The sequence below is a fragment of the Trichechus manatus genome, unplaced genomic scaffold (assembly GCF_000243295.1).
Source record: "Trichechus manatus latirostris isolate Lorelei unplaced genomic scaffold, TriManLat1.0 scaffold00068, whole genome shotgun sequence".
In the NCBI taxonomy this organism is placed as follows: domain Eukaryota; kingdom Metazoa; phylum Chordata; class Mammalia; order Sirenia; family Trichechidae; genus Trichechus; species Trichechus manatus.
Window position 1 is genome coordinate 1156154 of NW_004444004.1, and position 24322 is coordinate 1180475.

Consider the following 24322-nt stretch of genomic DNA (forward strand, 5'->3'; position numbering starts at 1 on the left):
GTAATTATTGATAGGTATGAGTTTAGTGCTGTCATTTTGATATCTTTTTTGTATGTTGTTCACAGTTTCTTTGTTCCACTTAATTTTCTGTGCTGAGTCATTTTTCTTTATGTATTTTCTTTTCATATTTTTCATTGTTGATTTTGTATTTGCTGAGTCTTTATGTTTTTTCTTGTTTTTTGTTTTGATATGTAGGACTGTTAGTTTCCTTTGTGGTTACCTTAATATGTACCCCTATTTTTCTAAGTATAAACCAGTCTTTTATTTCTTTCTATTGCCTTGACTTCCTCTCCCTATGAAAGACTAATGACTACATTTTTTAATCCCTGTTTTTTGTTTTGATGTTGTCATTGTCTACCTATTGACGTCTCTTTTTCCATATTTTCAGTGTTTTAACTTAGATTTATTTTTCTGACTTCCCTATCTGGGTTGATATCTGGTTGTTCTGTCCTGTGTTCTAGTCTTGGGTTGTTATCTGATGTTATTGGTTTTCTAACCTGAGGACTCCCTTTAGTATTTCTTGTAATTTTGGTTTGGTTTTTGCAAATTCCCTAAACTTCTGTTTATCTGGGAATGCCCTAATTTTGCCACCATATTTGAGAGACAGTTTTGCTGGATATATAATTCTTGGCTGGCAATTTTTTTCCTTCAAGGCTTTATATATGTCATCCCATTGCCTTCTTGCCTGCATGGTTTCTGCTTAGTAGTCCGAACTTATTCTTATTGACTCTCCTTTGTAGATGACTTTTCATTTATCTCTAGCCACTCTTAAAATTCTCTCATTATCTTTGGTTTTGGCAAGTTTGATTATAATATGTCTTGGTGAGTTTCTGTTTGGATCTACCTTATGTGGGGTTTGATCAGCGTCTTGGATAGATATCTTCTCGTCTTTCACGATATCAGGGAAGTTTTCTGCCAACAAGTCTTAAACAGTTCTCTCTGTATTTTCTGTTATCCCCCCGTTCTGGTACTCCAGTCACTCATAGGTTATTCCTGCTGATAGAATCCTACATAATTCTTATGGTTTCTTCATTTATTAAAATTCTTTTTTCTGATTTTTCCTCAAATAAGTTGGTGTCAAGTGCTTTATCTTCAGTTTCACTAATTCTGACTTCCATTGCCTCAGTTCTGCTTCTATGACTTTCTATTGAGTTGTCTAATTCTGAAATTTTATTGTTAATCTTCTGGTTTTCTGTTTGCTGTCTCTCTATGGATTCTTGCAGCCTGTTAAATTTGTCATTATACTCTTCTCTAATCTTCTTAAGTGCCTCCATTGCTTTTTCTGTATGTTCCTTGGCTTGTTCTATGTTTTGCCTGATCTCCTTCCTGATATCTTGAAGTGTTCTGTATGTTAATCTGTTGTATTCTACCTGCGATAATTCCAAGAAGTTGTCCTCTTCCGGAATATTTCTTGATTCTTTGTTTTGGGAGCTTGCTAAAGCCATCATGGTTTGCCTCTTTATTTGATTTAGTATTGACTGTTTTCTCCAAGCCATCAATAAGTTATTATATTTATTTCTTTTATGTTTACTTACTTTGTCTTTCATGGATTGAATTATGTCCCCCAAAAAATGTGTGTATCAATTTGGCTGGGCCATGATTCCCAGTATTGTATGGTTATCCTCCATTTTGTGATTGTTATTTTATGTTAAAGAGGATTAAGGTGGGTTTGTAACACCCTTTAGTAAGATCACTTCCCTGATCCAATGTAAAGGAAGTTTCCCTGGGATGTGGCCTGAACCACTTTTTATCTTACAAGAGATGAAAGGGAAGCAAGCAGAGAGTTGGGAAGCTCATACCACAAAGACAACAGCCCCGGGAGCAGAGCATGTCCTTTGGATGCGGGGTTCCTGTGGGGAGAAGCTCCTAGTCCAACGGAAGATTGACGACAGGGACCTTCCTTCACATCTGACAGAGAAAGCCTTCCCCTGGAGTTGATGCCCTAAATTTGGACTTCTAGCCTATTAGACTGTGATAAAGTAAGATTATCTTTGTTAAAGCCATCCACTTGTGGTATTTCTGTTAAAGCAGCACTAGATGACTAAGACAGTGTCCTAGCTTCTTGTTTTGTTTTGATATGCCCAAATAGGCTGCCCCTGTCATCTAGTTTGATTATTGGCGCCTTTGAAGCTCTAACATCCTGTCACCAAGTAGTTAGATTTGTTACTAGGTATGTGAGCCCAGGAGTCTGTTAACTTTTCTTGAATGGATTCAGCTCAGGTGTCCAGGTAGTCGGTCACCCGGTGTGTGGTGCAGGCTCTCACCTACAGTCCTAGACAGGCAGGGGTGATTGGTGTAGGCACAGGTATCTGGCTGCAGTAGGGGGTCAGGCACTGAGCAAGGCAGGGACTGACGGCTGCCCCTGAGTGTCTGGAAGGAAAGTGTTTCCCTGTTCCCTAGAGCACATGGATGGGTTTTCCAGCCGGACTATGAGCACCCAATGCTGTTGGCTGTAAGGACTGGGAGACACTACTTATTCTTGGACCACTGTCGCGAGTTGCTAGGTGGTATGGGTGGAGCCACCAGTCCTCAGGCCCCTGATGTGGGTAGGTGAGGACCCTGCTTAGTGGGCAGAGCAGTGTCAAATGTCACAAACCTGCCACTTCACCGTATAGCTGATACAGTTGAAGTTAGGCTTCAGGTATATCCCGTGTTGTACTGTGGTAATGAGGGCCTATGCTGTTGAAATTGGCCCACACAGATCTCTCTGCAGGGGTGAAATGCATTCAAAGTCCACGGACCCCTTATGCCTGTACCTAGGCAGTGGAGCTGTGCCTACCGTGATTTCCCAGCGTAGGGGAGCTGGCAGATTATTTTTCCCTGTTTGTTAATTTGTTCACTGTCCAAGGCAGGGAGAATGGCTCCAGGTGTGTGATGAATCCTTCTTCTGGCCCAGCGGACTCAGCAATTGCTGAAGCCAGTCCTGGACCCAGTTAGTTTGTTCCCTCTCCAAGGCCGGGAGAATGGCTCAGGGTGTGTGATGGGTCCCACTTCTGGCCCAGGGGACTCGGCAGTCACTGAAGCCAGCCCGGGAATTGGTGCAGAGCAGGGAGGGGGCAGGTAAATAGGATAGAGGGTTTTCCCAAAGGGGGTGGTTTTTGATCCGCATGGTAGGTCAGATGCATGTACTTATCTTTTGCCAATCGAGCGCCATTTTTTACTGGTTCTGGAGGTGTGCGTAGACTCTCTGCCGCTAGGTGTCTCCTGATGTGGAAAACGCCTCCGGAGCACCACTGCTTGCCTCACTGTGCATGCCAGCGTATCTAGCCTGAAGGGTGCCGGCTTCCACTGGGTCAGGTGTGGCAACTCCTTGCTGCTTCCGAACTGTCCCTCCCTCCCCCTGCCACTCAGTCCAATTCCTCAACTTTGCCTTTGATGTTCAGGGCTCCTAGATTGTCATATATAATTGATCCACTTGTTTTTTGGGGTGTTTGTTGTAAGAGGGGCCACAGGAAGTATCCAGCTACTCTGCCATCTTGGCCCCGCCTCCATATTTTATACTTTTTAAAGGAACTTTCATTGAGTCTTATAGCAGTCCATAAGGTCAAACCAAACCCAGTGCTGTTGAGTCGATTCCGACTCAGAGCGATCCCAGAGGGTTTCCAAGGCTGTAAATCTCTATGGAAGCAGACTGCCACATCTTTCTCCCATGAAGCAGCTGGTGATTTCAAACTGCTGACCTTTCAGTTAGCAGCTGATCACTTTAACCACTGCACCACCAGGGTTTCTTTAATGAGGTACATAGGACAAGTGATTATCATACCCATTTTACAGAAGAGCAAATTGGTTATCAAATACAACTAATTTGTAGCAACTAGAATTGGAACACGTGTCACCTGATTTACCCGTTAACTTTTGCTCCTTAACAAACCAACCCAATATTTAGTGGCATAGAGCAGTAAGTATTTGTTAATTCATGAATCTGTAGTTTGGCTAGGCAATTCTGGTATTGGCCAAAGTTGGCTGTTCTTGGCAAGGGCTCATTCTTGCACCTATTATCAGTTGTGGGTTGGCTGAGGGCTGACTTTGCTGATCTTGGCTGGGCTCTCACACAGCCCAGATTCATGGAGGCTGTTTTTACAGTCTGTCACACTGGGCATGCCTTCCAGACAGTTTGAATGTTGCAGTAAGGTATTCTTTGGGCAAGTTACTACTTTCTTTTGTGTTAAAAAAAAAAAAAAAACTAAACCCATTGCCGTCAAGTTGATCCCAACTCATAGTGACCCTATAGGACAGAGTAGAACTGCCCCATAGGGATTCCAAGGAGCAGCTGGTAGATTCAAACTGTCAACCTTTTGGTTAGCAGCCAAACGCTTAACCTCTGCGCCACTAGGGCTCCTTTCCAAGGAGCAGCTGGTAGATTCAAACTGTCAACCTTTTGGTTAGCAGCCAAACGCTTAACCTCTGCGCCACTAGGGCTCCTTCTTTGTGTTAGCCATTTATAAATGGAAGAGAAGAGAAATGAAACAAAACTAATCCACCTTCTTTCTCCAGGGCTTTTTTGATATCCCAGTGGACAATTTGTATGCCGAGCCAGCTGTCCTAAAGTGGATAAGGGAGAATATCTCTGAGTGGAAGAACTGTACTATTGTCTCACCTGATGCTGGTGGAGCTAAGAGGTATGGTTGAAATTAGTATTATTCCCAATCTACTGGGAAAATCTTTAAAGAGTTGTGTTGGTTTTCTATCTAAACAAAGTGATGTTTTTCTATTTAAGTGATAGTTTTCTTAGTACTTCAGAGTGAATGTACCAGTAGCTGAGACATGGGTTAAATATAGTTTTACTCCTCTTTTACTGGCCTGAGTCACTACTTGGAAGACAAGACAGTAAGCCCCTAGAAAGTCATAGTATTGTAGGCTTGACTGCAACACATGAGTAAGTTGGCACTGCAGAGTTTACATGGCTGTCAGCCTATTGGGAAGGGTAGGGAATTTGGTTTTCTAATGAATGGCAGCTGCAATTGAGCCACATGATATTAGTAGGAAGTAAGCTTTTATGCATCTATTATAATGCTATTGGTTAGACCATTTTGATCCTTGGAATTAAAATATTAAGCAGGAAGATTTCTTTAAAAATTGTTCTGTAGCTAGGACTTCATTAAATCTTTCCTGATAAGTATGTGTGTGCATGCACACAGGAAAAAAAATTAAGCAGGAAGGAAAATAAAGTGTGGTGTTTTTATTTAAAGCCAAGACCTTAAAATTTTAAACAAGCTGATTGCCGGGAGTTTGAGTTACAGTGCTTTATAATAAAGCTCACATAGTACAGGCTAAAAGCTCTTGATTTCCTTAGTGGGTTGCTCGTTAGTAATGCAGTCACGAGTATGACACATGTTCTTCTTGTTGTGGAAATACAATGAGAGCTGCAAACACAGATGATTCGGAAAAGCTATTCAGAACTTTCTAAAAGCCATTCAAATCTTCAATGACTGTTTCTCAACAACTCCTTTATTTCAGTAACTTCAACTGAACTGATAAATTGAGAACTTTGTTCTATTATTCAGCCAGATGTATGGCCTGGGGAGTCTTACTTAATCACTGGTTACCATCTGTAATACTAGAGACAGAGTCTAAAACACACCCCCACCATGGTAGTTTGCACTTGCTTGTCTTAACTTGTTGAGCACTGTTCTCACATCCTGCCATGGGACTTGGAGAATTGCCACATTTGAGATAATCAGGCAAGATTTTCTCTCCAGAGTTGGGTACAGAAAAACTGCCTTCAATAGATGACTTATTGCTACTTGATTATTTTTTTATTATGATTTTCTTATAGTGATGGAGAATTTTCAAAGTGAGTGACTGTCACTTCGGTCTTGGCAGGGTTTTTGAGTAGGTAGAGATCCCTGTGCAATTGTGATTTGCAAAGTAGTTCTTCACTCAAGCATGTAGGGGGTTAGTTTTCTAGGCCTTTGTACTTTGTTGGTCATGGAGGTTGGAAGGTTTGGGATGCTGAAACTAATTGATCGTGTAGTTTGCCTTGGATAGCAATCATTCCAAGCAAAGTGGTTACCATTGATGTTATGTGCTCAGGTATAGTGTATCACCAAGTAGTAGTAATGGAGAGCACAGGGCATTTTTCATTTAGATCAAAGTACAAATGATGCCTGGGTTATAGTTCAAACTTTCTATTTATATATGGTCACAGGCGGGGCCAGATTAAGGCATATGAGGGCCCTAAACATTGATAATCTGTGGTGCTCCCTCCTGCTTACTCACGCATTCAAACGGGATATATGAGTTATATATACACCTGTTGCTGTCCAGTCAATTCCAACTCATAGCGACCTTATAGGACAGAGTAGAACTGCTCCATAGGGTTTCTAAGGAGTGGCTAGTGGATTCGAACTGCTGATCTTTTGGTTAGCAGCCAAGCTCCTAACCACTGTGCCACCAGGGCTCCTATATATATATATATATATGTGTGTATATATATACACACACACGTGTATATATGTGTGTGTGTATCTTAGTTATCTATGATGTAATTTCTTTTTAAATGCGACTACCCTATTAGCGATTGAATGCAAAAGTGGCGTATGCCATTTTACCGTGATGAGATGAACTGGATTATAAAATTTTTAGTGGATGCGGGGTACTAAGATTTTTACTATATACTACATTTTCTACAAAAAGAATATTCTACATACTCTACAAAGAAAATGAATCAATGAACTTAGTTGTTTCAGCAATCAATGTAAAATTCTGTTCATCTCCCACAACAAACTGACTTTCAGCAATTTTGCTTTAAACGGCTCATACTTCAGTTTTGATGCTTGTTTTGTAACAAATGCTATAATTATAAATGAACAAGTAAAAATGTGTCATAAAATAAAATTTAATGATCAGAAAACAAATATTACAACCAAACCCAAACCCGTTGCTGTGAAGTTGATTCTGACTCATAGCGACCCTACAGAACAGTAGAACTGCCCCATAGGGTTTCCAAGGAACAGCTGGTGGATTTGAACTGCCGACCTTTTAGTGAGCAGCCAAACTCTTAACCACTGTGCCACCAGGGTTCCAATATTACAACAAATTGCTATATTTTATTTTTAGAAAGATCTTTGGTCTCTAACGTTTTAATTAAAAACATTTCTTTCTATTCTTTGCTCTTAAAAATTCTTCAGTGATTTTGCCACAATTAAGCTGCAGAACAGTATCTACTTCCATACATAGTAAGGATAATGAATCAAGTCTTTCTTGAATCATTGTTCTATGCTGAGGGTTTTTGAGTCTTTTTAGGGACGAAAACAAGCATTCTCTCGTGCAGTTTGTGATCATTAAAGTTAGGAATATGTGTAAAGCAGTTTCAACATTGGGAAATACACATTGTATTTTATCTTACTTTATGGAATTATACATACCTACGTGAGTAAAATTTGTCTTTCCTGAATCCGTAAACTTAGTTCTCATGTAAGAAGTGAAATTGTCGCACTTCTCCATAAAGGTTTGTATTTAAGTTATTGGGATAAGCGTGTGATAATTTCTTGGATGCCTTCATACATTCTTCCGTCAGGTATATCCACATTGTTTAAGAAGGAAAATCTATTTGAAAGAATTTCATAAACTTTTGTCCTTCTTTTCAGGCAAGATTTAAATGTGTCAATGATGGTATGGTATGTGGCACTCTATTTCTGGAGCACTTCTGTCATTTGTTTCTTTCTTTCTAATGCTTCTGTGACAGTGAACTGCTTGATAATCATTATTTGTTTTGTTGTGTTTTCAAAATTTTAAAATCTTCTCTTAAATTATGTAAATACCCTGTTAATGACTGGCAAGAGATCTGTGCATATCTTTGAATTTCTGAATCTTGGAGAGCTTGACTCATCTGATGAAAATGCTGCAATGTATTATTCCATATAAACCAACATAAATACATAATCTAGTGTTTGCATTTTGTTGGTGATGTTTTCAGCTTTTCTTTTGTTATCTCCTTTTTTGTCTGGTCTTCAATATTTTCTAAGGCATCTAGAATCTCAGTGTACAATTCCAGGATTGCACTCATTGCTGCAGCATGTGCTTCCCAGCATACATTAGAAAGACATTTTAATACTCGATCATTGCCTAAATGTGTTTTAAGAACTACCCATTAGTGAGTAGAGGCAACAAAAATGTGTAGAGTAATTGAACAGTAGAAAAAAAATCAACTGCTTCTGGACAACAGTCTACTTACTGCGCTATGTCCTACAAGATTAAGTGAATGCATAGTACATGGCTTGAAAATGGCACATTCATTACATTCTAAGGTTTTCTGTTGCATGCCTTTATAACGCCCTGACATATTGACAGCATTATCATAGGACTAGCCTCTCCACTTAGAAAGATCAATTTTTCAAACTGCACATAAATAGTGAAGTACTTGATTTGCAGTTTCTTCGCTGGTATGACTTTTTAAGCTAGTAAATGTGATAAATTGCTCATCTGTTGGAAAGATCAGGATGAGAAGGATCAGGGGTGGAATCTACAGACAAACTGAAATATCTAGCTGTACTTATTTCACTGAGAATAGTTATCACTTTTTTTTTCAGTTATCACTTTTTAAGTTAATTCTTCGCGTGTTTTTTTAGACATATATGATGGGTTGCCCTTTCTTGTGTTACCATATTTTGAGATGTGACCTGCTAAAAAATGGATCAAACTGAGCAACAAGTTCAAGTAAACCCAAAAAATTTCCATTTTGAAGAGACCCAGAAGCTTCATTTCTTCCTTGAAATGTTAGTCCACATTCAGCGATTGTTGCAACAGCAACAACGCATTGCAAAACAGCTTTCCAATACTGACGTTCTTCATTAATTTGTATTTTCAGTTCATGAGTTAAGCCAAAACCATGTCATCAGTTTAAATATGCAACATACAATCTCTGTAAATTGAACTGTTTTCATATTTATCAATCATATTCTAGTTGTGACAATCACTAAATCCATCTGTTGCAAATGGAAAAGTAATGATTTAGGGCTGAATAGCTTGCAAGCAAGCAATATACAGAGATGACTGATGGAGAATACAGTAACCACTCCCTCTTATAATTTTCACAATTAGCTTTGCACCCTAGAAATACATTCTGGCTACAGAACCTTGTTTGTTTACCATCCAGAAATTTTACACATGAATTTGTAAATGATCCATTGTGATATTGACAATCACCTGGTCCTCTTTCAGTCCAGTAATTTACATCATTAGAAGAAAAATTATTCCACAAAGCAAGATCTGTATTTCTGTTATTTATAGGGTCTTCAGGTGTGACAATTTCAGGTTCTAAAATAGTTTCACTTTCTACATCATTTTTAATCTTTTTGCTACAGCCAGGGATGGATGCAGAATTTGGAACAAATTCTGTTATGTTCGTATTGCTGTTAATAATTTCAGCACTAGCAGTACTAGTACACTGAATTGCAGCTGTTAAACTCGAGTGTTGAACAGAAGTCTCTTCTGATTCATTATGTTATAAAAATGAAGTTAATTTTGGAATTGTCTTTAGGGATTCACAAATCCTTTTCTTTTTATCTTCTGTGAGCTTCTGTTTTTGCGCTCTACTTAGTTGTTGCTGTTTCATTTTACCTTGTTTAGAAATTGTGTCACTTTTTAAAATTTAGTTCTACCGTAGTGAATAAATTTGAATAACTAAAAATAAATAAAATTTACATTCAAATTTGGATGTTAACAAAATTTGTATTTGAAAATTAGTAAGTAAAAAAATTGATTTGGAACGTGTAATTTGTTCTTCAGATCTGAGATAGTCAAAAGAAATAGTACTTACAAGGCAGTTGGAAATAATTTCATTCGTTTGTCATACAATGTTTGTTCGTGGACCGTTTGCAGATCTCCACGAGTGTTTTTGTCTTGAAATAATACTTAAAAACTTGTGCACTCACTTTCCGTCCTTGGATGCTGCGTCTTCACAGTTCATTGGACTCCTGCTGATATCAACAGGGGTGAGAGCAATCGCAAAGAGCATGATATAAATACAAGGGTATGCTCAACCTGAAGATGCATTTTGGTTCACTTTGCACAGGACAGGACCAGATATATCACGAGTCACGTGATTATAGTGCCAATGGCGCATTCTTTTGTGGTCAAGAGAGAACTAAATGTGAGGTTATACCTGATCGATCTGAAATGAAAAGGAAAATATAACTGCTATTGTATACAAAATTTATAAAAGTAACACTTTATTTCTATGTGGAATTGTTCAGCTCCCATATTTGGACATACATACATAATTGATGTAATGATAGCACCACTTCTCGATGAGCAAGTTTGTTTCGTGAGTCATAACAATATCAATTTCTTAAAAGAAAGTCAGTCAGAAGGGAAATGGAAAATAAAATACATTTATGTAATTTTTATTATCTAAATGCATTTAATTTATTTCCTCGAGAAATTGTTTAATTTCCTTACATGGAGATATGCAAATATTCTGATAAATATAAATGTATTGTTCTAATAAATGTCCTTTGTTGTTTTCTTGGAAAACGAATTTAAAAACACACTAATTGTTGCAAAACAGAAACACATATTTTGCGTGATAAATAAATATTAAATTTTGTGTCCTCTTAATGTGCCTAATACCTAATTTATTATCATATATAGAGTAATATCAAGCACCATGTCCCATGCAACAGACAATAAAAAACGAAACTCACATGATACACAAATGAAAACTTTTCGTGTTAGATAAACGTTAATATTTCCAGTATTTTTTAGATGTTTGCTATGTTAGTATTAAATTATTACCCATGTTAGTATTATATTAAGTGTACGCTAGATTGCATCCATGTGTATGCCAAACATTTTAAAGGTAAAGTTATAAACATTGTTTGCAAAACTTAGGACATAACTCTGTACATAAATGCTATACAGTTAAAAGGTAACTTGACTGAATTCATTGCAGTTGTTGACTTACTCGAATTCCCTCTCTTTTGCGTGTCATCTGAGACTGGAGTCCCCATTGGTTGTTTACCAGGACATGCACAAGAGCATACCCTTGTGTTTGTATCATGGCAAACAGCATTGCTGGCACTCCAGGCTGGAATTGCTGGATCAGCAGACACGGATGTACAAGAAGGTTGTCTCAAAATGTATCAGAGACCTATTATCTATTCATATAATCTGTCATTGCCCAGTAACCGCTCATGTTGGATCCAGTTGCATATTGGGTGAATGCAGCAAGGGTTAGATTTGACAGCCCAGCCCCACCTCTTTATTAGATATTAATAATATACTCCCAAGAGACCTGCTGAGATAAGGAGTTTCAGTTACACGGGAGGGAACCATAGGAGACAGATGTCAATGAAGGTATTGAAGTCCATGGGTGTCCTCCTGACCCTGTGTGAACTTTATTTCCTGCTGGCACATTCTCATGCACTGGAGCTGGTATCAGTTTCATTTAGTGCCCTGCCAGTTCCCTTCCACTGTGGCGCTTGCTTTTCCTGGTGTCCAGTCTGCTTGGCATCTGTGGGTCTTTGCTTTGGACAACTGGTGCGCCTGTTTCATTGATGGCCTAAGCATGTGCTTACCTTGCTTAGTGAGTAATCTGTCCCTGGTCACAGTTTCTCCCTAGTCCAGCAGAAACTCTGATATGTGACCATAGCTACAAGGGAAATGGGACATGATGCTGCAGTTAGATCAATACTACCTTAAAAAACAAAAGCACATGCCTCTTTATGTATGACGAGGGTGGTACAGTGGAGCATTGGAGCTAGCACAGTGTCATTTACACTGAGTGAGTACATTTGAGTGAATTACATGATAGTTTGTCACCAGACAGATTTGTCTTCTATCCCATTTTCTCATCTGGTTTGTATCATCTTGTAATAAGAAAAAAAAAAGAATTCTATTTTGACTTGGTGATAATTTGGGCTGTATAGTGAGTCGCCTAGTCTGCCCATTTAACTGGTATAACTTTCTTTCTAGCAGGAAATTCCAAGCTTGGTGTCCAGGTACAGTTCACACTGACGGTGGATGTTTTGCTGCCATCACTGAGGGGAGTGTGATGAGGGCATGGGCATTGGAATAGGCTGGGTATTGCTACTCTCCTGTCATGCTCAGGTTGACTTCTTAACCACAGTCACCCTTCCTGGCTCTTCTATTATGTAAACTGGCACTGTCTGTACACTCTTAACATTAGTTAATGAAGTCTTCTCTCTCTACCCTTCCACTGCCAATTCATTAAATAAAATAAACATGCCTTAGCATTACACAGCTTCCCAGCACTGATGAGGGTATCTTTCTATCCGTGACTGTAACCCAGAATGAATTATCATCTAAGTATCAGGATATAAAGGAGCCCTGGTGGCACAATGGTTAAACACTCAGCTGCTAACCTAAAGGTTGGTGGTTTGAACCCGCCAACGACTCCTCGAAAGAAAAGACCTGGCGATCTGCTCCCATAAAGATTACAGTCTAGGAAACCCTATGGGGCAGTTCTACTCTGTCCTGTGGGGTTGCTATGAGTCGGAATCGACTCAAAGTCACCTAATAACAGCATCAGAACGTGGAGGCATTCTTCTGTAAAACCTAGTCTGTGATGTTTGCCTTTGAGAAGTTAGTCAGTGGTGGTTACTTTCTCCCAGCTCTGGGAATTGTTTGGTTTCAAGGAGTGTTCTCCCCCAGAAAACAAATCCATTCTTTATTTCTTTTGTCATAGAAGCCACACACACAGGTTTTAACTCTGAGCACCCCCTGTTTGGCAGAGTGACCTCTATTGCAGACCGGTTGAATGTGGACTTCGCCTTGATTCACAAAGAACGGAAGAAGGCCAACGAAGTGGATCGCATGGTGCTCGTAGGAGATGTGAAGGATCGAGTGGCTATCCTTGTGGATGACATGGCCGACACTTGTGGCACAATCTGCCATGCAGCTGACAAGTGAGTGTGGAATTATGAGGCCAGTGGTTAGAAGCAAATAGTGAACTGGACTGGCTTAAGCCTGCTAATTGTTTTCAGAACTAGATTGAGGGGATGATAAGTAGCTCAGAGGGCTTTTCATTGGTTTAGGCTTGAAGTACAATACATACAAATTAAGGAGCTCTCTACTTTTTAAAACATTTTTCTTTTTTCCTTCTAACTTTTATTTGTTTTATTGTTGAGAATATACACAGCAAAACATACACCAATTCAACAGTTTCTACATGTACAATTCAGTGACATTGATTACGTTCTTCAAGTTGAGCAACCATTCTCACCCTTCTTTTCTGAGTTGTTTCTCCCTCATTAACATAAACTCACTACCCCCTATGGTTTCTATGTAACCTTTCAAGTTACAGTTGTCAATTTGATCCCATATAGATAGTTTTTAAAAGAGCATAATGCTCAAGGCAGACATTTTTTACTAGTTAAGCTAACGTATTGTTTGGTTTAAAGAAGACTCCAGGGAATATTTTTGGTTTAAGGTTTAAAGATTATCTCAGGTCAGTAGTTTCAGGGCTTCATCTACCTTCTATGGCTCCAGAAAGTCTAGAGTCCATGATAATTTGAGATTATGTCCTGCATTTTCCCCCTTTTGATCAGCATTCTTCTATGGAATCTTTGATCAAAATGTCCAGTAATGGTAGCCAGGTACTATCCAGTTCTTCTGGTCTCATGGGAAAGGAGGGAGTTGTTCATGGAGGCAGTTAGCCACACATTCCATATCCTTCTATTCCTGACTCTCCTTCCTCTTTTGCTCCAGTTAAATAGAGACCAATTGTTGTGCCTTAGATGGCCACTTGCAAACTTTTAAGACTCGTGACACTACAAAATCAACTGGGAGGTAGAAGAAAAGCACTAAACACGTTATTAGGCCAATTAACTGGGATGTCCCATGAAACCAGGATCCTAACCCTCCAGACCAAGGAACCAAATCCCACGAGGCGTTTGGTTGTACATAAGCAGTCTCAGCAGCTACTCATTTTTTTTGTCATTGTTATAAAATATAACACAGAACATTTGCCAATTCTGCTTTTTACAGATATATAACTTATTGACAGCAATTATAATAATAGGCTGTGCAACCCTACCCTTAATCAATGCAATTTTTCCATCACTTGTAACCCCCCTTTTCCCCCTCCCTCCCACCCCTGGTAACTGCTAGTAAACTTTATTCTGTATATATTTGCCTTTTCTTACCTTTTTATATAAGTGAGGCCATACAGTATTTGTTCTTTTGTGATTGGCTTATTTCACTCAGCATAATGTCTTCAAGCTCCATCCATACTATAGCATGTGTCAGTCTTCTTTTCTCCAGAGCACTCTACTTTTGATATGTTTTTTTAAAACAAGTTCAGGTAGATATTCGTAGGTCTGAGGAGACAGAAGTGTATCCTCATATTCCTATTTTACTTAAGCTGATAATCCTAGTCTTACCTCCTAACTGTCCATTTTAGCTGCTAATGTCTTAGTCCATATTGCTTCTCATCTTTTGTCTGTACTATTCTAGATTGCTTCCTCACTCTTCTCTTGGTTGCCAGTCACCAATCTTTTACCTCCCCTGCCCGTCTTTCACATTGCCTCCTGTATTCATTTCCTAGGGCTGCCATAACAAAGCATCACAAACTTGGTGGCTTTTTTTTAAATTTATTTTTGTTATTGTTGAAAATATGCCCAACAAAGCACACACCAGTTCAGCAGTTTCTACATGAAGAATTTAATGACATTGATTACATTCTTCGATTTGTGCAACCATTCTCACCCTCCTTTTCTGCGTTCTTCCGTTATTAACATAAACTCACTGCTCCCTAAGGTTCCTATCTAATCTTTCCAGTTGCTGTTGTCAGTTTGATCCCATATAGATAGTTCTTAAAAGAGCATAATGCTCATGGTAGACCTTTGTTCTAAGCTAAAACAAAACCAAACCCATTGCCATTGAGTTGATACCTACTCACAGCGACCCTATAGGACAGAGTAGAACTGCCCCATAGGGTTTCCAAGGAGTGCCTGGTGGATTCAGACTGCTAACCTTTTGCTTAACAGCCGTAGCTCTTAACCACCGTGCCACCAGGGTTCCGCCTTTGTTACTAGATAAGCTAAACTATTGTTTGGTTTTAAGAAGACTTCAGGGGATATTTTTGGTTTAAGGTTTTAAATATTATCTCAGGGCAATAGTTTTTAAGATTTCATCCAGCCTCCATGGCTCCAGAAAGACTGGATTCCATAAGAATTTGAAATTCTGTTCTACATTTTCCCCCTTTTGATCAGGATTCAGCTGTAGAATCTTTGATTAAAATGTTCCAAACTGGGTAGCTTTAAAAAATGTATGCTCACAATCAGCCTGAGAGTGGACAGCCCAGTAAAACCATGAGAGTAAAGAGGTACAGGAGCCCAGTGACAAGGCCCAGAAGGCAGAAGGGGAGTAGGAAGCTGATGATAGGGAACACAAAGTAGAGTAAGGATATTGTTGATGTGTTGTGAGATTGTTAACCATTGTCATAGGGCAACATTTGTAGTAACTGTCAAATGGGAGACTATTTTGTCCTGTAAGCCTTCATCTTAAGTGAGAATAACAGCACAATTAGAAGAGCGTAGTCAATGTCACTTAAATGTGTATGTAAAAAAAAAATTTTTGAAATGGCATATCTTTGGCTATGTGTATTTTCACAAAAGAAAAAAAAAAGTTGAGAATTTAGAGGGTTAAAATGTTGTGGGGTTGTTAACCAATTGCATAAAACAGCATGTGTGTTACTGTTACATGAGAAACTATCTGTTCTGTAAGCCTTCACCTGAAGTACAATAAAATATTAAAAAAAAAAAATGTATGCTCACAGTTCTGGAAGCTATAAGTCCAAAGTCAGGATGTTGGCAGGCCCATGCACTCTCTGAAGGCTCTAGGGAAAGATCCTTCCTTGTCTCTTTCAACTTCTGGTAGCCAAAGGCATTTCTGGCTTGTGGGAGCATCACTCCAGTTTCTGTGTCCATCTTCATATGGCTGTTTTCCCACTGCATCTTTTTCTGTGTCTCTTCTCTTTTCATAAGGAGCCCTGGTAGCATAGTGGTTAAAAGCGCTCGGCTGCTAACTGAAAGGTCAGCAGTTCAACCCCACCAGCTGCTCTGTGGGAAAAAAGATGTGGCAGTCTGCTTCTGTAAAGATTTACAGCCTTAGAAACCCTATGGGGCAGTTCTACGTCGAACTATAGGATCACTATGAGTCGGAATCGACCCAGTGGTAATGGGTTTGGGGTGTTTTTAGTTTTCTCTTTTTATAAGAACACCATCATATTGGATTAGGGCCCACCATACTCAAGTCTGATCTCATGTGAACTTAACTGATTACATCTGCAAAGATGCTATTTTCAAATAAGGTCACATTCACAAGTACCAGGGGTTTAGGACTTTAGTGTATCTTTTTTGGAGATACAATTCAACCTGTAACACCTCCTTACTTGTTAATCTTTCTAAAACCAAGGCAAGATCCCTTCACTCCTTCTTCAACACCTTAAGTGGCTCCCCATTGCTTATAATCCAAGCCACTATGGACAGTGTTGTTTCTTAGAAATCTCTGAGTCTGTGCCTTGAACAGTGTCTGGCACGTGGTAGATGTTAAAAAACATATTTATATGCTGAATGGTTCCTGGTTTGGATCCTGGAGTATGCATTTGTAAAACTCATTTTGTCCTTGTATTAGTTAAGGTAAATGCTAATTGCTGTAAGTGAATGTCAGTGACTTAACATTATACCGTTTCTTTCTTACTCATGCCATATTCCAACCAAAGTATTTTTACGCAAATAACAAGTGCCTTCTACATTTGTTTGCTATCCACACCCTCCTCCCTACCCCCAGGTTTTATGTAAGTACTGCTATTCTAGGTGTTTTTACATGTTGCTGTAAGAAAATTAGCACAGCACACTTAGGAAAATACCTCTGGGGGGAGAGCGAGGTCGGCAAACAAACATTAGAGGCACGTGTTATTTGCTTAAAAATATGGTATTCCTGACTGGACTCATTTTTCTCTAAATGGTAGTTCAGACACCCAGACTCTAGATCTTGTGGATCTGCATCTTTAATGTGTGGCTTCCAAGATTACCTTGGAAGACATTTCTATTTTGGCTAGCCAGAAAGGGAAAAGAGCACGGAGGATCATCCGTACAAGATTTTTTAGGAGCCTAGCCAAGAAGTAGTATAATGTCTGCCCATGTTTCAGATTCTGTAGTGACAAGTAAGATTAACCCAAATTAACTCTGCTTTTTCTTCTAGACTTCTGTCAGCTGGAGCCACCAGAGTTTATGCTATCTTGACACATGGAATCTTTTCTGGCCCGGCCATTTCTCGCATCAACAATGCATGCTTTGAAGCAGTAGTAGTCACCAATACCATACCTCAAGAGGATAAGATGAAGCATTGCTCCAAAATACAGGTTAGGATGTGATTCATGTAAAAACATGACTTTACCAAGTTTTTAAGAGGTGGTTGCATATGCTTAATAGGTGTCTGTCTGGGTCCTGAAGATTTCTTTCTTTGGTCGTAAGGGTTTAGTCTGTCATTATAATCTGTGATTCTAAAAAAGTAAAAGATCACAGATTTAAAAATTGGAATTGCTGGACCTTAGAACCTCTGGAGGATGCAGCTTAGCATTTTGCGTTCTAACAGATTCTCCCAGTGATTCTGATGAACTTTAAAGTATGTGTGCATATGTCTCTAGCTATTGGCCCCGGTAGACAATGTGAAACCTTTAAACTGTGCACTCTTTAGAACTTTCGTTTCTTAAAGTGTGCGCTGGAAGCCACCTGTGTTAATTACCTGAAGTTCTTGTTAAAATGCAGATTCCTCTGTTGCCTCCCAGACGTACAAAACCAAAGATCCTGGAACCAGTATTTTAAAGAAATTCCCCAAGTAAATGTTAGATACTGACGTTTGAGCATTGTTGCATTAAAAGAACAAGGCCTTAACAATGTGTACAGCAATCCATTAGCTTTCAGAACTTACTGTTTAGAATTGGAGGGTTGTTGTCACTCTACAGTTTTTTTGTTTGTTTTGTCTGATTATCCTTTTCTCTTTTTTCATGCTTAAGGATTTTTAAATGCCCACCCACCACCACCTTGATGAGTCCAAGTCAGAATTTTTCTGCCATTAGCGTTTTGATTCTTCCCTAAGTGGTTATATTAAAAGTGTTAGGATGAGTCGCTGGATGCAGGCTCGTGAGGGGAAACAGCACATGTTTTAAGAGGAAGGACACTCATTGGGCCGCTCATCAGTGTCTGCAAATTTGCCAGTCATCTTCTGTCTGTATGATACTAACGTACCACTTTTCTCACCATTCTAGGTGATCGACATCTCCATGATCCTTGCAGAAGCCATCAGGAGAACTCACAATGGGGAATCAGTTTCCTACCTGTTTAGTCACGTCCCTTTGTAATAGAATAACTTCTGAAGCTTTTTAAAAATAAAATCCACCCTGCCCCTTATTTTCCCTTGGTATTTGATGAAAAGTTCCGCAGAAGACCCAGCTTGCTCCTGTGTAGCTTTCTACATCCCACATCAGGTATATTAGAGCTTTGGGGAGAGACAGATTGAAATTGCTGGGGTCTTCAACCTGCATTATCTCATTCTGGCTTCGTTGATGATTTGAGGAGCCTTGTAGCTTTAACTACAGCTCAGCTGCTGTAAGATTTCAGACTTTGAGGGTATTGTATAGGGGTGTTTGAAGGTAATGGGGGAAGCTTAGACTGCTTTGCATGTGAATGCTTCAGGGTTTACAAAGCCAACCCAATACATAACCCACATGATGTGTCACCCCCCTCCCATGCCCATGTGTCGCAAGTTCTCTAAGGTCTATGCTAAATTGCAGCAAGAGCCCTAGGCAACCCCAAACCTAATTCTCCTGGTTGCTGAGCTCCCTATAAGGCAGGAGCTGGCTTTCAGCTTTCGTGGCCATTGGGTGGGGTCATGAGGGGAGGCAGCACTGTGCCAGCAAACGCTTCTTGGGAGGAAGAAGACTGATCCATCACCATCTGCTCGGGGACTGTGTATTTTGGATCCTCCTTTGTACCTGTTCATTTCAATTTGGCTTCACCTTCCATCATCTTGACCTTTTCCTGGCCAAATAATCCTCTTGGGTCCAAATGATCAGTGTACCATAGTCTTATGGAAAGCAGATTCACTTCCTGCTATGTGATCTCTTAACATTTACATTACATGGTTTTGCTGTAGCTTAATTTTCCTTGGCTACTACCACTGTGGTAGTAGATTTTAGATGATGTTGTGTTGCCGTTTGATTAATTTAAATATTTAATTTTCATTTTCCTTCCTTGGATCTGTTTTGGCCTCTCGAATGACCTGAAATTTCTGTTAAAAATATTATCAATGTCATTGTCTCTTGTTGAGGAAACTAATAAAGTGTATGTGTGTGACTGTGGGTCTGTATCCTATCTATACTGATCTCTGCTGAAGATTTGGATTAGATGTCTTGCTGTCCAGTAGTTCGTTTCCGAACTATTAGCTGCATTTATAATCCTGCTGGATCTCCGATTCTTATTCCTGAGGGTAGGAATTAGGTGTTTTCTTATAAGAGGGGAATGGTTTCTATAATTGATTCATTTTGAACCAATTTTGTCAAATGTGATAATCCCCCCTCTTTTGTTAGTAGTTAACATATGTTTGGCATTTCATTCCAGCCCTGCTCAATGGCACTTAATTTCAGCCCTTCTAAATGAAAGCGATTTTGGAAAGATGAATGTGCAAAATTTAAGAATTGTAATGCATTCCAAAACTTTAAGTGAGTTCCTTTGTGCATCATCAAATAAAAGTGCTCTTTCACTTTGGGAAGCTACATGCTTCTGAATCTTTGTGAAGAGTGCCTGTCCGCCCCTTATCTTGGAAGCCTGGGTCTGCTTTCTTTATTTTTTGCTTTTGTTGAACATTGGGATATTTACTTTACAATTTGTCTTGAAAACTGATTCAAGAGGGACTGAAATGTGTGCCTCTGACCCTCTTCCAACTCAAGTCCTTTCTCTGGGGGAAGCTGACATGCGGCACCGATGGCATAACTTTGCTGATTATATTTCCTAAAGTATTGGATCAGTTGATCAAGGCTTGCCATTTCAGATTATTTTAACATAAGCCCTACTGTGGGCCACATTGGGTAATTCATTTCCTAGGATGAGGCTTTGTGGTCATTCAAGAAAGGCCCTCAGTCTCCAACTTTGGTTCCTATACCTAAGGGGAAGCCAATATTCAATTCCCTGTGGCACTCAACGAAGGGCCATAAGTACCTTCAAGCCTATTCGCCTTTTCTTCAGTAGGAGAGACCCAAGTGTCCTGGATGGCAAGGGATTCTTAACTATTGGGAGCAGTAGCAGGAACAGACCTACTGGGGCATGTTAGCTGCTGTTGAGTCGGCCCCCAACTCATGGCGATCCCACTCACAGCGGAACAAACTGCTGCGTGGTCTTGATCAATTGCAGATTGGACCATCGTGATCCATAGGGTTTTTGCTGGCTGATTTTCGGAAGTAGATCTCCAGGCCTTTCTTCCTAGTTTGTCTTAGTCTGGAACCTCCACCAAAACCTGTTCAGCATCATAGCAACATGTAAGCCTCCACTGATGGACGGGTCGTGGTTGTGCATGAGGTGCGTTGGCTGGGAATGGAAATTGGATCTCCCACGTGGAAGGCAAGAAGTCTACCACTGAACCACCAACAAAGCACCAAAGCTGAGTGGAGTTGCAGTGGGAGCAAAGGTGAAAGGAAACTACCTGTATGATAGCTGTGTGGTGATTTCTGAGCAAAAACGCATCACCAGGTTCTATTTCATACTTCCTCCCCTCTCTTCCATCCTTTGTTGTATTAGTTGCCTTGTAGTCAGCCCCAACCCATGGTGACCCCATGTACAACAGAACAAAACATTGCCCAGTCCAGTCTGTCTTCCTGATTGTTGGTATACTGTCCGTCGTTGCGGGACACTAGGTGGCTCATCTTCCAACACTATATGGGACAATATTCTGTTGTGATCCATAGGGTTTTCATTGGCTAATTTTTCAGAAGTAGATTGCCAGGCCTTTCTTCCTAGCGTGTCTGGAAACTCTGCTGAAACCTGTCCACTTCGATGACCTTGCTGGTATTTGAGACACCGGTGGCATAGCTCTCCAGGATCATAGCAATACACAAGCCACCAAAGTAGGACAAACTGGCAGGTGATGGTCCTCACCCTTAGAGAGAAAAGCTTCTCTCCTTAGCCAGACAGAGGCTAAGCTTGTCACCTCTCAGAGCTAATGCTATAAAAGATTTGTTTCATCTCAAATGGTCTTGTAGTCCAAGTGTCCTTTCCAGATTTGGGCTAGAAATGTTTCTTGCTAAAAAATAAACTTGTCCGTTACTGGCATATAGCCCATAACAACCTGAGGGTTATTGGAATCATAAAAAGCCAGAAATTCTCAGAAGCAGAAAATCGCCTCTCCTATTGACCTGCCGTCTTCCTGTCTCACTCTTTGACTAGCTCTTGGTTGGAGGTCGGGGGAGATGAGGCCAGCCAGAGGGGAATCTAGTTATTAGTGGCACTTACTTCACAAAGAATTCTTAAAGTGAGACCTAAGAAAGCTTTGCACTACTGCCCTAAGGCCCACCGCTCAGACTAGAGGCTGTTGTTGACAGGGAAAATGTTTTATTGTGAAAATGGCAATTACCTTAGGTCATGAAATGGAGCCAGGTTCCTACCCTTGCTTTAGTCTGTACTGACCGTCTCTAGACTGCTAGCTCTTCTTCCTACACTGATGGACTTCCTGGAGCCCTGGGCCCCGACTTCTCCCTCTGCCTCTGGTTTTCTCTTGCCCTGCCTTTGCAGGGGATATGCTTTAGTTGCCCATGCCAAGACCTTTTGCGATCACTGCATAATATGACCAAAAGAGGTTCAGGTATAGGAGGGCGATGTGTCTTTGGAGTCTTTAGGGATACCAGAGTCACTGGGTGACAAATGGTTAAGCACTCAGCTGCTAAGTTTGGAGGTTTGAATGCATCCAGAGGTGCCTTGGAAGAAAGGCCTGGTGATCTACTTCTGAAAAATCAGCCATTGGAAACCCTGCGGAGTACAGTTCTATTCTGATACACATGGAGGCGTCATGAGTGGAATTGACTAGACAGCAACTGGGTTTTTGAGGGTTTTTTTTTTTTTTGGTAGGGATGCTGTCTTAGTTATCTAGTGCTGCTATAATAGAAATACTACAAGTTGGTGGCTTTAACAAACAAATTTATATTCTCACAGTTTAGGAGGCCAGAAGTCCAAATTCAGGGTGTCGGCTCTAGAGGAAGTCTTTCTCTGTCTGCTCTGGGGAAAGGCACTTGTGTCTTTTTGGCTTCTATTCCTCAGTTCCTTAGCGTTCTTTATGTGGTATGGCATCTATCTTCCCCCATTACTGCTTGCTTCTGTGCCCATCTGCTCTTTTTATATCTCAAAAAGTGATTGGCTTAAGACACACCCTACCCTACACTAATACTGCCTCATTAACATAACAAAACCCATTCCCGAATGGAATTATAGCCACAGGTATAAACAAAACAAAAAACAAACCAAACCGTTGCTGTCCAGTCGATTCCGACTCATAGCGACCCTATAGGACAGAGTAAAACTGCCTCATAGGGTTTCCAAGGAGTGCCTGGTGGATTGGCATTGCCTATCTTTTGGTCAGCAGCCATAGCTATTAACTGCGCCACCAGGGCTCCAAACCACAGGTATAGGGGTTAAGATTTACAACACATATTTTGGGGGGAGGCAACAGATACCAAACTGATAACAGATACCAAACTGTCCCGCCTCCCCACGCACGTGGTGACAGGTCATCAGGATCATCTACACTGTCCTCTTGTAGCTGCAAATGGGAGAAGGAAGGGTTAGAATTAACACAAGCATGGGACAGGCACACGCTGTGATGTTAATTCGCCTGTGGTTTCCAGGCCAAGGATTGACCAATCAGGTGCCTATTAGTGATACCCTGTCTTTTCCCAGCTCCTGACTCTCTGGTAAGGCTGTTTTAAAAAGCTTAGCCTTTGCAAAGGATTATCCAAAAGCTCACTCAGTGGTATCCTTCCCCTTGTAACCATTCATTCTGGACACTGCTGCTTGCCTCATTAAACAAGTGATTTTTGTCATGCCAGTGGTGGTTTAAAGGGAAAAGCTGTCATAGCTAAAGTCTCCCTCTCCTGCTTTACTGGTTCATCATGTTTTCTTGTTTTGTTTTTTAAATACATGTTTTATTGTGGTAAATATATAGGTAACAAAATATTGCCATTTCAACAATCTTCACATGGATAGTTTACTGACGTTAAATATGAAGCACGTGAGCACAGCGTCTGACGGGAATCACGGCGAGGCTGCCCAGCAGGTGTATGTTGTTCAGCCATCACCATGAACTGCTCCTGAGTCTTCCATCACCCTTAACAGAAGCTCAGTGTCCCCTAAGCATTGTGTCTTCCTTTCTCCCGGTTCACCATGTTTTGAGGCCTGTTTTCTTCTTGCTGATCTTTTTTGCCGATCTGAGACTCTTCCGGAGCAAACCAAATTCTGCTGCAAATTATGACGGATAAAATTTGATGTTTTGTAGAATCTTGGTTCAAGCATTCCCTAGAAATCATCTTTTCCAGAATCTTCTAGGTCTTTGTGGGACAGCTGCAGTGGAGCTATGATGTTAACAGGCATTTTCTGCTCGCTTTTTACTAAATGCATGTGAGTCTTTCAGGCTTTGTGTAGTGTATGTTAAGATTGGACTTTGCTATTGGTTCTCAGATTGGGCTTCTAGGGTGTTTCTGCTGGAGCAGATGATGTTAGCTGCCTCAGAGAACCTTATACTGTTAAGAAAAACCTGTCTAAAACCTGTTATTTCAGGGATAGGACTGAATGTAAGGTTAGATGTTATTATCAGAGGTCAGTTGTCGAATCTGAAGGAAATTCTAGCGTTAAGTCCGTTTTCTGGGATATTGCTGTAAGTCTGATACAGGGACAGTGACTTGCAGTCACGTTTAGTGTAGAATTTTTAGGATGGGAGGAGTCACCACTTCTTTTTAGTGTTTCTTCTGCAGGGATACAAAATGGGGAATGAGGGATGTAGGGTAATAAGAAGAAGTGATGCTCTTTTTCCTAAAGCTCAAGAAATTGAATTTGTCCTGGAAGAAGAGACTCGTAGGGTAAGGATTGGCGTCACATTGCAAAGGGCTTGGTGCTGGACAGGTTCCTACTGCCTCCCTCTTCTTGAGTCTGCTTTCTCTTCTCAAGACTGAGGGTCCAGGAGAAAGTAGACAGTCAACACTCCATCCTTGCTTTGTGAATCTCTTGACTACGTCCATCCCCCCTCCTGTGGGATACCTGGCTCTGTTCCTGTCAGCAAGCCTGTTTAGCCTCAACATTTGATGTCCCTAAGAAGATTC

General features: G+C 40.3%; 1 protein-coding gene across 4 annotated transcripts in view; it reads left to right on the forward strand.

Moving 5' to 3' along the window:
* Positions 1–20377, forward strand: part of PRPS1 (phosphoribosyl pyrophosphate synthetase 1) — a 37416-nt gene extending 17039 nt beyond the window's left edge. The window contains exons 4-8 of one of the 4 annotated variants that reach the window (XM_023734443.1): positions 4495–4619; positions 11917–11942; positions 12650–12869; positions 17170–17329; positions 18236–20377. In XM_023734443.1, the coding sequence (XP_023590211.1) occupies positions 4495–4619; positions 11917–11942; positions 12650–12869; positions 17170–17329; positions 18236–18328 (624 nt within the window). In that variant the 3' untranslated portion in view covers positions 18329–20377. Of the gene's footprint in view, positions 1–1759; positions 1980–4494; positions 4620–11916; positions 11943–12649; positions 12870–17169; positions 17330–18235 lie in introns of all 4 variants that reach the window. The other 3 variants (XM_023734445.1, XM_004379748.1, XM_023734444.1) reach the window with 3 other exon arrangements.
* Positions 20378–24322: the final 3945 nt, after the last annotated feature.